Source organism: Lipomyces doorenjongii (genome assembly GCF_038497915.1).
Source record: "Lipomyces doorenjongii strain NRRL Y-27504 unplaced genomic scaffold V1508scaffold_45, whole genome shotgun sequence".
Classification (NCBI taxonomy): Eukaryota; Fungi; Ascomycota; class Lipomycetes; order Lipomycetales; family Lipomycetaceae; genus Lipomyces; species Lipomyces doorenjongii.
The window spans coordinates 98,065-112,532 of NW_027118112.1; the positions used below are offsets into that span (position 1 = coordinate 98,065).

General features: G+C 47.5%; 7 protein-coding genes across 7 annotated transcripts; 3 read left to right on the forward strand and 4 right to left on the reverse strand.

The window, feature by feature from the left end:
* Nucleotides 1–44: 44 nt before the first annotated feature.
* On the forward strand, nt 45–1,406 carry V1508DRAFT_421796 (Squalene/phytoene synthase-domain-containing protein). Its single transcript, XM_066940930.1, has one exon. The coding sequence runs from the start codon at nt 92–94 to the stop codon at nt 1,268–1,270; it is 1,179 nt and encodes a 392-aa protein (XP_066794427.1). The 5' UTR covers nt 45–91; the 3' UTR covers nt 1,271–1,406.
* Nucleotides 1,396–3,566, reverse strand: V1508DRAFT_205736 (uncharacterized protein). Its single transcript, XM_066936224.1, has 2 exons — nt 2,837–3,566; nt 1,396–2,780 (listed from the first exon to the last, which is right to left on the reverse strand). Exons 1-2 carry the CDS (start codon nt 3,230–3,232, stop codon nt 1,584–1,586), a joined length of 1,593 nt encoding a protein of 530 aa, XP_066794428.1. The 5' UTR covers nt 3,233–3,566; the 3' UTR covers nt 1,396–1,583.
* Nucleotides 3,567–3,900: 334 nt separating this feature from the next.
* V1508DRAFT_357824 (uncharacterized protein) lies at nt 3,901–4,959 on the reverse strand (the record flags this gene model as incomplete). The annotated part of the gene is made up of 2 exons (XM_066937041.1): nt 3,901–4,018; nt 4,085–4,959. The coding sequence occupies 2 exons, from the start codon at nt 4,957–4,959 to the stop codon at nt 3,901–3,903; spliced, it is 993 nt and encodes a 330-aa protein (XP_066794429.1).
* Nucleotides 4,960–5,977: 1,018 nt separating this feature from the next.
* V1508DRAFT_433940 (peroxisomal membrane protein PMP30A) lies at nt 5,978–6,736 on the forward strand (the record flags this gene model as incomplete). The annotated part of the gene is made up of 2 exons (XM_066942003.1): nt 5,978–6,328; nt 6,383–6,736. 2 exons carry the CDS (start codon nt 5,978–5,980, stop codon nt 6,734–6,736), a joined length of 705 nt encoding a protein of 234 aa, XP_066794430.1.
* Nucleotides 6,737–6,817: 81 nt separating this feature from the next.
* Nucleotides 6,818–8,863, reverse strand: V1508DRAFT_389574 (NLI interacting factor-like phosphatase-domain-containing protein). Its single transcript, XM_066937893.1, has 2 exons — nt 7,145–8,863; nt 6,818–7,093 (listed from the first exon to the last, which is right to left on the reverse strand). Exons 1-2 carry the CDS (start codon nt 8,591–8,593, stop codon nt 7,016–7,018), a joined length of 1,527 nt encoding a protein of 508 aa, XP_066794431.1. The 5' UTR covers nt 8,594–8,863; the 3' UTR covers nt 6,818–7,015.
* Nucleotides 8,864–9,238: 375 nt separating this feature from the next.
* V1508DRAFT_421805 (armadillo-type protein) lies at nt 9,239–12,788 on the reverse strand. The gene is made up of 5 exons (XM_066940931.1): nt 12,374–12,788; nt 12,206–12,306; nt 12,010–12,144; nt 11,253–11,950; nt 9,239–11,200 (listed from the first exon to the last, which is right to left on the reverse strand). The coding sequence occupies exons 1-5, from the start codon at nt 12,512–12,514 to the stop codon at nt 9,444–9,446; spliced, it is 2,832 nt and encodes a 943-aa protein (XP_066794432.1). The 5' UTR covers nt 12,515–12,788; the 3' UTR covers nt 9,239–9,443.
* A 272-nt stretch (nt 12,789–13,060) lies between these two features.
* On the forward strand, nt 13,061–14,467 carry V1508DRAFT_357922 (26S proteasome subunit RPN7-domain-containing protein; the record flags this gene model as incomplete). Its single annotated transcript, XM_066937047.1, has 5 exons — nt 13,061–13,393; nt 13,453–13,598; nt 13,650–14,159; nt 14,222–14,280; nt 14,331–14,467. The coding sequence occupies 5 exons, from the start codon at nt 13,061–13,063 to the stop codon at nt 14,465–14,467; spliced, it is 1,185 nt and encodes a 394-aa protein (XP_066794433.1).
* Nucleotide 14,468: the final 1 nt, after the last annotated feature.

The following is a 14,468-nucleotide window of genomic DNA, read 5'->3' on the forward strand; positions in this document are numbered from 1 at the left end:
AGCTAAATTCTAGCCAACTGAAATTCTCTATATCTCACAGACCAGCTCGCCTACAGCGTTCTGATCGCCGTCGGTACAGCCACACTACTACATGTCGGCGCGCACATTGGTGCTCAGCCGAAGGAGCACAGTGCGGCAAGGACGTGGTTGCTGCGTGAGTGGTATTCGCAACACTCACTCGAATTCGTATAGTCAAGATGGAGACGGGCATTCACTTCCACATACTCATTCGCACACACATACACAGATTCCACGTGTGCGAGATCCCCCGCCAATGTCGGATCCGCCGTCGGTGTCATCAGTGCCGGAATCCGACGCGGCGTCCCGGCTATCGATATCGCGAGCTAGACAATATTGTACGTCCTTGCTCCAAAGCAGCTTCATGTCGCCGAATCTCATAACTCCGTTTACACCCAGCCCTTCTCGGGATGCACACATCGCGATCTACTCACTCGCAGCCGCGCTGAAGCACGCATCTCACCCACCCCTGACTTCGTCAGCAAACATTTCAATGTCCTCCGGCTCCAGTGCTGCCTCTGCCCGCCTTCGACTTCAATTCTGGAGACAAATGATCCAAGACATTTTTGCTGGGAAGACACCACCAGCCGAACCCGTCGCCATTCTTCTCGCAGACGTAATCCGCACGCATCCATACACACGCGGTTTTTTCATGCGTATGGTTGACGCACGAATGGCGCGTGTTGGCGATCCTCCGGTCGCGAATATCTTGGCATTGGCGGATTACGGCGAGGCGGCGTACTCGTCGATGCTGTATCTGCTTGGCGAGAGTATGCCTAGTCCGCGGGCCATCGCGGCGGAACATGTGTGCTCGCACATCGGTCGCGCGATGGGCGTCGTCGAGACCTTGTCGGATTTTCCGACCATGATCGAGCGCCGTGGACGAGTGTTGCTCCCGATTGATGTTATGGTCCGGCATGCTGTGCGCGAGGAAGATGTATTACGACGAGTGGATGTCCAAGATGTCCATATTCGCCAGAAACTTGCTGATGCTGTGTTCGAGGTCGCCACTCATGCTAATGATCAACTTATCACGGCGCGGACAATGCTCGAGGACGTCGTCAATCAGCAAGGCGGCCCCAAGAACATTGACGACGCGATGTTTGCGCCAGTGTTGTCTGCAGTTCCGATTCGAGTCTGGTTGGAAAAATTGGAGAAGGTGGATTTCGATTTGTTTAGCCCAAAGTTGAAAATTAAAAGCTGGAGTCTGCCGTGGAAGATGTACTGGGCCTACCGGTCTCGGAAGATATAAGTCACATTCACTTCTGTTTGAGTCTTTTTTGTCTAGTTGTAATGTTTCGTCATGTACATATGTATGTATAGAGTATTAATCGGATGGGTGTATTTAATCAATTCGGTAATGATTAACTATGTCATTAATTATATAACTTATCTAGTACATATTTATGATCCTAAGAGACCGTATCAACGGGCCCCAGCATAATGCCATCCCAAACTTCCGCGATTTACAAGTTACGTTACAATACTGTCCCAGACATACAAAATATCAAATCCATGCCATGTACGCCATCCGTGAAACAAAAAAGGAGACATTGTGTTATTATTTATGCTCGGGTATTTTCCTTGTCCTTCTTACACCTTACTACAGCAGCCTTGATCGCAACTAACCACCGTGTAAGATCATCTTCGGTGTCGGCACATAAACGGAGTCGCTTCTCGGGGAGAATAATTTGTAAGCAATACTGCTTTGACCGAGACATTGGATCAATCTCCATCACGTCTATAACATGATCTAGAGGCACGATCTTGAGTGGCTTGTACTCATCCTCGGATTTATAGAATGCAATACTGCCTTTCCGGAGCACGACCCACTTCTTGCGCCATTGATTGTATCGCTTGACTAGTCGCAGAAGATACCCGCTTTCCAAGACGCGATCTTTTTCTAACTGTGCAAGATCATGAACGACATGGCTATCAGCAGTGCTCGTACTGGTGCGGGGCTGGCCGACTTGGGCGGCGGGTGGAGAAAGCTGGATTTGTGACGGATTGCGGAGAGGGCCGCCAGATATCGGGACGCCGTAGTCGGAAGCACCGGATGAGAATCCCATATCTTCGGCGCCTGAAAATTCATATGTACTGCCATTATGCACGCTATATTCTGGCGACCGGGACCGCGCTATTGACGTCGGCGAGAATGGACGATCGCTCTCAATTGTACTGATGAGGCGTTGGGATTGAAGGTGGTGGTGTTGCTGCTGCTGTTGCTGCTGCTGATGATGATTACCGTGTAGCATTTGGCCTTGAGTGTGGTGAGAGTTATTATCATGATGAGGATCATCGCTGATTGAGGTGCGTCCACGTAGCTCGGTATTATCATTTGTTCGATCATTAGGCGATGGTGAAGGCGCTACGATAGCAACATGCGGTGCACTAGGCGCGATGTCGGTCAAATTCTCGCTTGACCTCGCATTTTCAGTGGATCCCTGAAAATTGGGGGCTCGGAATATCGTGGCTGATTGACGCCGGAAATATTCTGATTGCTGTTCGGAGAGCCTCACAGCGGTCTGTATATCTGTAACCCACTGTTCTGCCTCCGCTGGGGTAGACGCTTGCAGATGATAATTCCTACTTGGTGTGAATATCGCGAAATGGGCCTTGCGCTTTGAATATGACTTATCGGCCAGAATGGCCGCCGTGTTGATATCAGTGATCGGAATAATTTCCGACGCCTTGTATTCTGACTCATCTTTGTAACAAGTCAATTGCGCCGGCCGTAATACAAACCATCGTCGAGCCCAAGTCTATGTCACTAGAATTAGCAAGCTAAGCGTGCAAGCTAGCCACTAAAATATAATACCCATCGCTTTCCCCGTTTCATCAGCCAGCCATTGCGAATAATGACGTCGTTATATGTACTGCTACGCTCATCTGTCTCGGAAGATGCTCTGACCATGGCGGATGCCGCGGACGATGTAGCAGCAATTCCCTGGTTCTGGTTGCGAATTTGCAACTGTGGCGGGATCGGCGTACGCGGCGAAATCGAGAGAGTCGACATATCGTCGGCGAGAGCGGACACGGCTGCAGGCGAGTACTGTGGCACGACTCGTGCGGTGATTACTGATTGACGGGGCGGACGGTCGCCAGGATGCAGTCGCGACTGAGTCTGGGTCTGAGACTGGAGAGCTGAGTGAGAGTAAGATAAAGATGGGCCCCGCGAGTGCCCCGGAGGAGCGGAGACTACGACGCCGGACATTTTCGTAGAGGAAACGACATACAAGTCTTTTGCGCGTCGTGCGCAGACAAGACAACACGAGAATGGTTATTTTTTCCAAAGTCGATGGACTTTATTGTGAATGATGGGTCTGGGTGCAGGAATAGCCGCGCAGAAAATGGCGTTGGAAAATGACCAACCGAATGAGCGGCAGAACGAAGGCGAAAAACAAACAAAAACGGTTGCGGCGGGTGGGGTTCGCAAACTTCGCTAGGCTCGTATCAAGCGAGGCAGATAAGGTTTGTCGATGGCCACTTTCGTGTGAGAGAGAGAGTCATGCAAACATGCAACCGGTTAGGGGTTGGCACAAGGGCAAACCTTAACAGACTCGCATGCCAGAAGTGATCTTCTAACCTTGGCTGCTGATCTGCGAAAGTCGTCTGACTAACGCCAATAAGCCCTTACCCTGCAAAGTGACGTCATACATAAGATCCCACCGTCTTCACTCAATAACTTGAAACTCATGCGTGAGTCACGTAAATGCCAAAATAAGCACTTGTACTTAGACGGACATAGAATCAGAGATGAATTGACCCTTCAATATTAATTAATTTCATATTTTGCTCGTCTTTAAGCGTTTCCGTTTCGGTAATCGATCCTCCAGCTTAAGCATGGCTAGCAAGGAGAGAATCATCAGCAACACGTCACCACTACACAAATAACATATCGCCAACAGCCTTGTCCACATTTGTCAGTTCTACCAGTGTCTCGTCCAACAGCTTCTTCTGCATCTCCTTGCCATTATCTGTTTGTGTCACCGGAGCGATTCTAGATGTCATTCAGCGGTTAGTCATGCCTAACAAAATTTTACCATTTATCATGGGAAAACCTTACGGTACAATCTTATTATCGACTATGAAGGCCCCATGGGTGTCAGGACCTGCTACAGCAGCCGCATAAATTAATATCCTTGCACCTTCTTCGGGTGTCCTTGCAAGAAACCATTTGACAACTCTCACAATTGGCCTTAAATAGACAGGTAAATTAGCATCAATGCCGGTAGAGACCATGCCTGGACACATGTGATTGATCACGACCTTATCTTGCGGAATATGTTTTGCCAGCTCTTGGACAAACATAGACACTAGAAGCTTAGAGTCGGAGTAACGGAAAAAAGAGCTGAACTGCATCTTGTCGTCGAAGCGGTGCAACACGGATTCGTCGGAGGGTAGAGGCTTGTTACTGAACGAGTTGAACGCCTGGGCCTGACTGCCCACCCAGGAAATTCTAGTTGGTGCCTTCACATCCATAGCGGTCTGCTCAAGTAGCGGTAACAGTTCAAGTACGAGCAGTGCATTGGATAAGTAGTTAACCTGAAGCGTCATTTCATGGCCATCGACAGTTTCTTCCCAATTCATCAGATTTAAACCCCCATTGAGAAGCAATATATGCAGAGCGTCAAGTTCTTTCTTGACATCGGTGGCAAATTTCACAACGCTCTTGTAGTCGCTCAAATCCAGTTGCATCACTTTAACTTCAGCATCTAGATTATTCTCCTTGACCGTCACTTCGCTCAGCAGAAGCTTGCGAGCCGCTTCCCCCTTTGAAGTATTGCGGACGGCGAGAATTACTCTCCTGGCACCACAAATGAGGAACTGACGCGAGGCCTCAAAGCCGAGGCCTGTATTAGCACCCGTGACGATGACGGTCTTCCCTTTAAGATTTGTCTCCGGAGGAGTAAAAGGAACAGAAGGTTGGCGAAAACGCATGATTTGTGATGGATATAAGATCTCCTATACGGAAGCAGGACTATTTATGTGAGATGCAGGCAATGTGAACGTGATTGTTGTGGAAATATGTAGAACACTCTAGCCTACGATCGTAGATTGTAGAATATTCTAGCACTATGTAAGTGACGCAATTGGGTATTGGGTGGAATGCCTATAAGGTTCCAGAAGGAAATGACTCAATTATATATAGAGGTCATAGGAACCTTCAGTCATGTATATGTTTGTTTGCTATTGTGTGCTTCAATATAGTCAATATTACAACAATTGTCGTGGGAAAAATCATCTTGACATCATGAGTGAAGTCCAAAATGTACAGGAAGCTAACTGCTGACAGCCCGACATCTCAGCATAGAGCTTTTGGTGTACAGGCAAAAACGAAAACAAGGAGGACAAAATGCAAAGGTTGCGAATTACAGTAATTTTTTTAAAAAACTAGATTAGGTGTGGTGCCTCTGATCTGCCGCAAGCCTGCCACGGCTTACGTAGGATTAGGGTGCTATTAATTATTAAACAATATTTTCTATTCGTATTCGACATTGGCTATTCAGATAGTTATATTTTATCCTTTGGCTATAAGCGACGGACTCACGTGACAAGCTACCTTGGTGAGAGATCACAGAAAGTGTTGCTAAACTCGTATTCGGTGTTAACTAGAGATGAATATAGGACTAGCAGGCAAGTCACCAACGCAGCAGCCAATCACTACTGCAACTTCATACTGAATGAGAACATAATGTGCTGTATGAAACCACATATATTTCTATAACCTTGGAGCAAAAACACGCGGCCGTGACGGTCTCGGAGCGGCCGTCCGGAAGACGGGCAGGGGTTATCAGCGGCTGCTGCACGTGCTTCCATTCTTCCTCTCTCGTCCTCCTCGTTCCCCGCCATCTCATCCGACAGATAACTTTTCCTGAACCCTTCTGGTCTCTTTACCTACTCCGTTCTCACCTCCTCACTTCCACACAGATCACCATTACCTACCCGTTCTTTCACAATGGTTGCTGACGCACTCGTATATCACCCAACAGCTGCGCATCTCCTGCGCTACCTCGACTCGACCATCGGTCGTGACAAGGTGATGCGACTGGTCCAATACTTTGCCCGCTTCTACGCCGCGTACCTCGCCCGTACGGGCGGTGACAAGGCATCGCTCGCGGCCTGGCGCGGCCTCATGTCGCAGTTCTCCACTGCGCGAAAGATCATGAGAATTGGCAAGCCCCTGCAGCACTTGAAGGCTGCCGCCGCTGCGTATGACAATAAGACTGCCGACGCAGTATTGAGATATACCGCTCTCGGTCGGCAATTGTCGTACACTGCCTATCTCACCCTCGACACCTTGATTTTTGTGAGTCTCCGTCCGTTGTGGTGCAAAATACGCGATTGGCTAACTCGTCGGTAGGTTCACGGCACGAAGCTCGCAACACTCAGGAATCCCGAGCTGGCTCAGAAACTCTACTACCGATTCTGGCTGGCAGGAATCATCTTCAGCATCTCTGGCGCTGTATACAAGCATATAGGCCTCAGCAAGCGCGAAGCCTCGCTCGCCAAACAGGCCGAGAAGGATATCGTCGCCATCAAGAAGGTCAGGGCTGAACAGGCCGCCAACAGCACTCAGCTTGTCCTTGATCTGCTCGACAGCTCGATCCCGGTCTCGGGTCTCCAGTTAGTACCTGTCGATGAGTCAGTTGTTGGTCTTGCTGGCATGATTTCGAGTTTGATTGGTGCCTCGGCGCAGTGGAAGCTTACTGCGTAAACAAGACCTCCTCTGGAATAATGTAACGAAGAATATGTCTCTTGTTATGTTGGCCATTGGATATTGTAATTTATGCAATATGTCTAGTAATAGAGTTTTCTTGCATAATAATGAACTCAACATTGTGCCTTTATATTTCGACAAACATATAATACATAACCTTTGCTTATTCCGTTTTCGGTCTAAACACCATGATGCTCGTCTTCAACTATGATAACATATACACGTACACGATAATCCAACTTTTTAACGATACACATTACCACTCCATGACGACACTTAATTTGAAGCCTGAGCAGTCGAGGCGACTTGAGCAGCTTGAGCAGCGGCAGCCGCCTGCGCTTGAGGATCAACGACCTAAAACCGTCAGCACGAGTCGCCCATTTTCCAGATTCGCATAAAGCTTACCCCTTTGATGACGTTACCAAGTGTGAAATTCTGCTGCTCCAAGAACTCACGTTCTCGCTGTTTCTCCTCCTCAAGAATCTTATCGCCGTTCTCCTTAATGAACTGCTGCATCCGCTCGTAGTTCTTGATTCCCTCCTGTCTGTAGAAATCCTGTGCAATCATGGGTTTATCTGCCTGGGGCACAGGCATACCAAACAACTTCGCGATCCACGACGATAGACTCGCCTGGTTTTTCTGCTGATCCCACAATTCGTATGCCTTCTTGCGAAACTCTAGCTCTCGACGCTCGTATTCATCGGCATAGTGACCGCATCCCTCAAATGTCTGTAAAACCTTTCTGACATCCTTGACGTCACTATTAGCTATGTACTCGAGCAGCGGGATAAGTTTGACGAGCTCCGTGTCATCCTTTGCGCCATTCCATCGCTTGACGGGAATAGCATTATGTGGCTGCTTCGAGTACGCTGCAGGATCGACGTCGACCATGATGACTTTGCTAAGGTCACGATTGATGTTAGAAATATCTTTCACAATGTGGCCATCAATGTAGTAAGTTGATTCTCTGAACAGAGCGTGCGTCATAAAGGCGTGATATGGATCCAACTTGAGAACCATGCGCTCAGCAAAGTTAGCAGACTCGGATGAGAAGAGCACGATTTCGTAGTACTGTGCGAGATACATTAAGAAGTAGTCAAGGCCTGGCCGTTTGTATGTCTTCCAACCATCCTTGCGGGTCCACTCTGAATGCAAAAGCAAGTCCTCGACACCCAAAATTAATGTGAATCGCTGATAATTATCGTCTTTAGGCAAAGGCGGAAGCTCGGGTTCGATGGAAGGGCCCGCATAGTAACTCGTGACACCGTCCAACCTAGCCTTGAAGCGCTTGTACATGAGAAGTGGTGTGTAGCCATTGGGAATGTCCCGGTGGGCAAGCCACTCGTCCTGATCCCAGTTTCGACTCATGTAAACTACTGTGAGACTACCGAAACAGAAGATAGTGGCGAATGACCACACAAGACGTCGTGTCCGGGTAGCATCGCGGGCAGCCTGGTAATCAGCGCGTTTCGCCGTTCCCGCCCATTCGGGCTTGGCTCCATTAGAAGACTTCTCGCCCTCTGACTTATCCGGTCGTTCACTTCCTGCTGACGAGGATGCAGCGGGATCTTCAGATTTTGAACTCGATGCACCTTCGTTTGCCATCGCGTCCACCATTTCTTGTGATAATAAAGATTCGGTCGTGAGACTTGGTCGCGGCTTGGAAGAACCTTTACTACCCTTCTCTTCCTTTGCGTCATCCGCATATGGCCTGCTAAGCACACCAAATGTTGTCCTCGGCAATGACGTCGCGATGCGTGGTGCTCGAGGGCCAATCGTGCGGGCGGTGAGCGACATTGTATTGCGTGCCATTGTCCTACCCAAAAGAGCGCGGGAATATAGCGGAAAACTCATAACGCCGTCTGTGTAAGTCGAAAACAAACTAGTGTAGGTGTGATGATGACGGGGTCGGTGATCTGTGGAGTGATGGCAATGTTGCTGTAGAGTGAAACTAACTGTCTCTGGCCCCGCAAACTTATAGCTTCTACTAAGACCCAACTATGATAGCTCCTCCAAAATCTAGAATGACAATACAGTACCAATAAAATTGCCAAGTTTGTCAACCTCAAAATTCTGAAAAAGCTTGAGATCTGGACGTGGTGGTTTTCCGATCGCTTCTTCGACAGCGCCCGTCGCACCCGATCTCAGCCCAAATAATTTTTCTACCAGGCACACATCGGGCCCTAACCCACTGCGGCTCCCTCGCTCCCTATAAAGCTCGAGAGCACCCAAAGATTTTTTTTACTTTTTTCTTTTTTTCTTTTCTTTGAAAGTTGTACCTCCATCTGCAGAAACGTACACATTTGAATGTACGGCAGACTGGTTCTGTTCGCCTTTGCAGTACGGTAGCGGTTGAACTTTGATGGACAGAAGAATCCTTCAATCTCCTATAAGAACAGACTGTGCTATATCAGTGTCATTGGCTGTCCCGTTGGATTGATACAATTCTTCATTTACGCGAACGTGTTTACAGAGACATCAAGATAATGAAGTTTGAGCTGCGTTACAATATAGTAGTTGTCATTATTCTTTAAGTTAGACAGATTTTAGCGCCCAATAATTTAACCTCCTTCCAAATTCAGATCGGAAGAAAGATTCATGCTTATTCGTCACAAATGGATATATAGAACCCTTAGTGTGTACAGGCTAGCCAACACTATATAATGCAATGCAATACCTCTCATAACTATCTACAATGATCAATCTACACGCTGTAGCCACAACCACCCGACATCAAATTCTTCACAGAAGTGTCGATGTTGAGATCCACCTCCTCGCCTTCTAACTCAGCAAAAATTTCACCCCTGACCTTTGTTATTGCTTCTCGTCGGCGCAGAACAGATTCTTGCTGACCCGCAGGTCCATCCATAATCGCGCCCAGGCCCATGGCGGTCAACTTACGCACTCGAGGATGCCCCATATTTTCAACCTTTTCTAGCCACACGTCGAGTAATGGTCCCAAACAGTTTCCGCCATTAGGCAGGACTCGTCGTTCCGTGCCGTATATATCGCAGAAGCGGACGACAACGGTAGGATCTGCGAGCGAAAGACGCGCGTAAATTGTGAGGTACCGAGTGACGTTGATAGCTGACTCGTGAGTGTCAAATATAGAGTCCGTCAGACGAGCCATGAGACCTGTTTCGACAAGGTCGTTGATGTATGCGTTGAGAGGAAGGGATTGGATGAAAAGTTCGATAATGTGTGTGACGGTGTGGCATGCCTCGATTTTAAGATTTCCAATGAAGGATGCCATGATGCCGAAGATTACTTTCGCGTATTGTTGAGCGACGAATGTAGGTGCTAGTAAGACGTATCCCTCAAGAATGACAAGTTCCATCCGGAGAGTGTCAGTAGCTTGGTCAAGCGACTCAATAAGAATCGGCAATAGACTCAAGAGTTCGGGTGTCGCGCTTGGTGCATTTGCGATTGTAGTTTGCCACAGCAAAAGAGCGTCTTCGTTAAGGTACACATGAAGTTCAGACTTTGGATCGACAATTCCGGCAATAAGTGGGACGTAAAGCTGGTGGAATTGATATGACTCCTTGCCGGTAGCCTGTATCAGATTGGTTAATGTCTGTAGAATCGCGCCCTTAAGAATGTGTTCATCGCCAGCCTGTTCCCAGAGTGACGGAAGCAGCGCAACGATCTTGTCAGCGAACACTATGATGCGAGTCTCAACCACCTCCACAATCACAGATATCACTTGAAGTAGTGACAGTTTAGTTTCAATTACATCCACTTTAGTCATCATTTCGATTAGACGAGTAAGGAATAGCTCGAGATATGGCAAGAACATATCAAGTTTGAAGTCCCACTCGTCTACCGCACTCTTAAGTGCCATAGCAGCAGTCAACTGAACGACAGTATCGTTAAAAGGTAGACTAGGGTCAAGCTGTCGAGCGAGAACGTCGTACACATCTTTTCGCACATCAGTGCCGCACTTCACTGAGATCCAATTGGAGATGATCAACGATATCCGTCGAAGGATGATTCTGTGCATTGATGGCACATCTGCGCTGGCGTTAGCTACTTGAGGGACGAATACTCGCAAGAAGATATTATCGAAGTCGACATCTTCGAATAGCGCATTGCAACCAATACTAAATGCACAGTACGCCGCATCTTTAGCGAGAATTGCATCATCCGATGTGTCATTTTGCGAACTGGCAGCCTCAAAGGCATCTAACACGCGAGGTTTTAACAGGTCCTTAAAGTTGAGAAGGAGATCAATATAGACTTTTTCAGAACATGGTCGAAGTTGGTATTCCCAACTGTTCTGCACTTCGTCATAGACGAACTCTTCCGGCTCGTTCGCCCACTTTTCGAGATCCGACGGTCGTAGCCGCAAATAGGACCAGAGCAAAATGTCATGCACGTTGACAACAAACGAGTCCGTACATAGCTCTTCTTTCAGACGACGCACTGCCGATTTAGTCTCCTCTCTGTCTTCGGGGGTACGGTCTACTCATCTTAGCAAAACCAAGACAGTTTCAATTATCGCAAGGTAACTTACATTTGATTGTAACCGTGCCGTCTCCAAAGATCATTTTAATGCATCTCCGCAATAAAATTAATCCTCGAACCAGTACCTTCTCCCAAAACTCCTGAGCTTCAAAGTTCTGCTGATGAAAGGCTGCACCTTGTGATTGTAATACTGTAAGATAAGACCGAATCAGGTCGAAAGAGCCCGGCATTAGTATGAATGCGGTGGGCTGTCGTTCGGATAAGTCTTGATAGAATTTTCCCAAGGTCCGTATAAACTTCTCCAGAATTTCCGACGGGTCTGATACATATTTCTCAATGAATGCGTTCAAGTGCATAGTAGACACTTGGAATAATTCGCTGGCTTCTTGGTGTCTGTTTGCAAATTCGTACCCTTCCGACACTAACCGCCGACATATCTTTAGTGACAGGTAACCGATACTGGCGCGGAGTTCAAGTTGTTCGGACAACTCGCTGCTGCGGTTCTGCAAGGCGCCGTTGGAGGAGCTGGTCATCCATTCTTGAGTGAATATGAAATACCATTGACCCACAAACTTGACAACAGCAGGAGTAGCCTGTTGTAAAGCTACGCGTGTCTTGCCAAATCGAGCACCGGAGAGTGTCTTCACAATCTGATTCAGGACGAGAAGGACTTGTTTCAGCCGAATAAGATCGTGACCATCATGTGCCTCGTTAGCAAGACCGAGCATATCTGAAAATAAGGAGGGCCTTCGGCGTACGCATTAGCCAGAAATCCACTTGTCCCCACCATCCATACGGCTACATACCATTCAACCGGAAAGTCAAACTTCGAAATACGCGCTATAGCCAACGCGTTTTGTGCGGCAAGCTGGGCATTGGTGATGCCAAAAGTCTGTGTGATCTTAGATCTGATCTGGATTTTCTCATCTTTTGCAATTGCACTAAATACAGCAACTTAGTAAACCGTTGGAATGCACATCGGCAAGCCATTGCCAAACTCACTTTGGTGCGGATTTTCGCCAGTACTTATCTATACCATTCTTGAAGTAGATAATGGCAATCCACCGAATATCCGATTGCAGTGACACATCCAGAAATGCGTCCTAATAATCCAATTAGTTCTTGCCATTAATATGCAATATGCACCAATAGACAGAAGGTCAAACGCACCTGTAGGAGGGAGTAGAATCCACTATGTGTCTCCCATGTCTTCAGCTGTGCCTCGGCCGCTTTTCGCCTCGCTACTGAGGCCAGATCTTGCAATACTGCCGCTTGCAAAGCCTGAAGGAGGTCCACCGGAGCAATAGCCATGATACCGTATTTGTGTACTTCAAGTGAGGTGAGTGACTCAAGTGACTAGTACAGATCAGTTGATTAATCCCTGGCACGTTATGTTCACGCGTGTACTCCGAACTGTTGCTAGTTACAAAACCAATAGATTCGCACGGAACACCTCCTGGAAGTATATTCTCTCCCAAAGAGTCTTGACCGTGCACTACAATCGAAAGAGTGGCATTGGCTTTGCGACTGGGTTGGAGACAACTTTGTTGCTCAAAAACTTACAGTCCGTGAATTTCGTGCCAAAACGCATCCGAGTGTTGATGAGCGAAACTTTTAGGGGGTTTGCACAGTGTATCACAACCCTGAACTTGGTGACACAGTCTGTGATCCGTGATTGCGTCTTTACTGGCCAAGTCCCTCAAACTTCACGGCTTACCATACACCAATTGTTTCCGTAAACCTGAGCTGATCATCGACTTGCGCACAGATTATATCGCACCATCTCTTTGTTTCTTGATTGTTAGGTCGTCTATTTGGGACTTCCCATTCAACTTTGATCTGCCCGTCAACGCAAACATGTCAGTTCCGGATCTATCACTCGCGCAAGACATCTTCCTATTGCGAACACCAACGCTACCGCCAGCTCTCCTGGAAGAATCACAGAAACGTCTTATTACAGCTATCGAGAACGGAAACAAAGCGCCGTTGTATTATTATTTGCACACATCATTAGATCTAACCCAGATACCATGGGACGAAGAGAAGTACAAAGCCATGGTAGCCAAGAACTCGGAGCACTTGCAGGCGTTAGAGAAGACTATTGCTGAAGCTGAGGAGGCTGGCGGTGAGATGGAGGTTGCTGAGGGTTGGGTCAAGGTGGGCGAATTCTGGGCTGGTGTGGGTGATAAGGTGAGCTTGATTGTAATATGCTCTTGAAGAATTGCTGACAAGATTTATTTGATCTTCAGGAGAAAGCGACCTTCACATTGCGGAAAGCATACGATCTAACTCCAGGATTGGGATCAAAGATTGATATACTCTTTACGATTATCCGAGTGGGGATGTTCTTCGATGATAAGTCTGCTGTTGGTCGTGAATTGGAGAACGTCAAAGTGTGAGTGTTAACCTCCTTGCACATGACCATATGAACTAAATGATTGTGCAGCTTGATCGATCGAGGTGGAGATTGGGACAGACGAAATAGACTGAAGACTTACGATGGCTTATACTCCCTTTCTATCAGGAAATTTTCGGAGGCTGCCGATTTGCTACTGGACAGCTTGTCTACATTCACTTCTACTGAATTGTGCACATACGAGGAAGTAGTCCAATATGCAATGCTTGCCGCTGGTGTCGCGCTTGGTCGTGTTCCTTTGAAGACCAAAGTTATCGACTCCCCTGAAGTCCTTTCCTTGTTGTCGACCACACCTTCAATTGAGCCCCTCGCCACGATGACTAATTCGCTCTACCTTTGTGACTACGCCAGCTTCTTCAAGGCGCTCGTGGAGGTTGATGAGAGTCACCTTAAGGTTAATCGGTATCTAGCACCACATGCAAAGTACTACGTTAAGGAGATGCGCCGAAAGGGCTATTCCCAACTTCTTGAGTCTTACCGAGCTCTCAGTTTGAAGAGCATGGCTGAGGCATTCGGTGTTAGCGTCGAGTTCTTAGACAAGTACGTTTATTTAACACAATTATATTGTTATGGAGAGCGTTCTTGGTTTAACAATTCGGTAGTGATCTATCAAAGTTCATTCCGCAAAAAAAGATCAATTGTGTCATCGATCGAGTAAACGGTAATGTTTCCTATTAGCACGTATCCCGGACTTTGTCTAATAATGTTCAGGAATCATTGAGACCAACCGACCAGACAACAAGAATGCCCAGTACCAGCTTTTTATTAAGCAAGGCGATCTGTTATTGACACGTTTACAAAAGTATGGCACTGCTGTTCGGATGAGTGGCTCAGAGCGAGTGGCGTAGT

Excerpts from the sequence above, each read along its gene's own strand:
- V1508DRAFT_421796 (XM_066940930.1), top strand. The coding sequence starts at position 92 with ATGTCGGCGCGCACATTGGTGCTCAGCCGAAGGAGCACAGTGCGGCAA.
- V1508DRAFT_205736 (XM_066936224.1), bottom strand. The coding sequence starts at position 3,232 with ATGTCCGGCGTCGTAGTCTCCGCTCCTCCGGGGCACTCGCGGGGCCCA. Across the intron at positions 2,781-2,836 it reads TGAAACGGGGAAAGCGATGG|ACTTGGGCTCGACGATGGTT; the intron begins GTATTATATTTT and ends CTAGTGACATAG.
- V1508DRAFT_389574 (XM_066937893.1), bottom strand. The coding sequence starts at position 8,593 with ATGAGTTTTCCGCTATATTCCCGCGCTCTTTTGGGTAGGACAATGGCA. Across the intron at positions 7,094-7,144 it reads TTGGTAACGTCATCAAAGGG|GTCGTTGATCCTCAAGCGCA; the intron begins GTAAGCTTTATG and ends TGACGGTTTTAG.
- V1508DRAFT_421805 (XM_066940931.1), bottom strand. The coding sequence starts at position 12,514 with ATGGCTATTGCTCCGGTGGACCTCCTTCAGGCTTTGCAAGCGGCAGTA. Across the intron at positions 12,307-12,373 it reads GATTCTACTCCCTCCTACAG|GACGCATTTCTGGATGTGTC; the intron begins GTGCGTTTGACC and ends TTGGATTATTAG. Across the intron at positions 11,201-11,252 it reads CGGCACGGTTACAATCAAAT|ACCGTACCCCCGAAGACAGA; the intron begins GTAAGTTACCTT and ends TAAGATGAGTAG.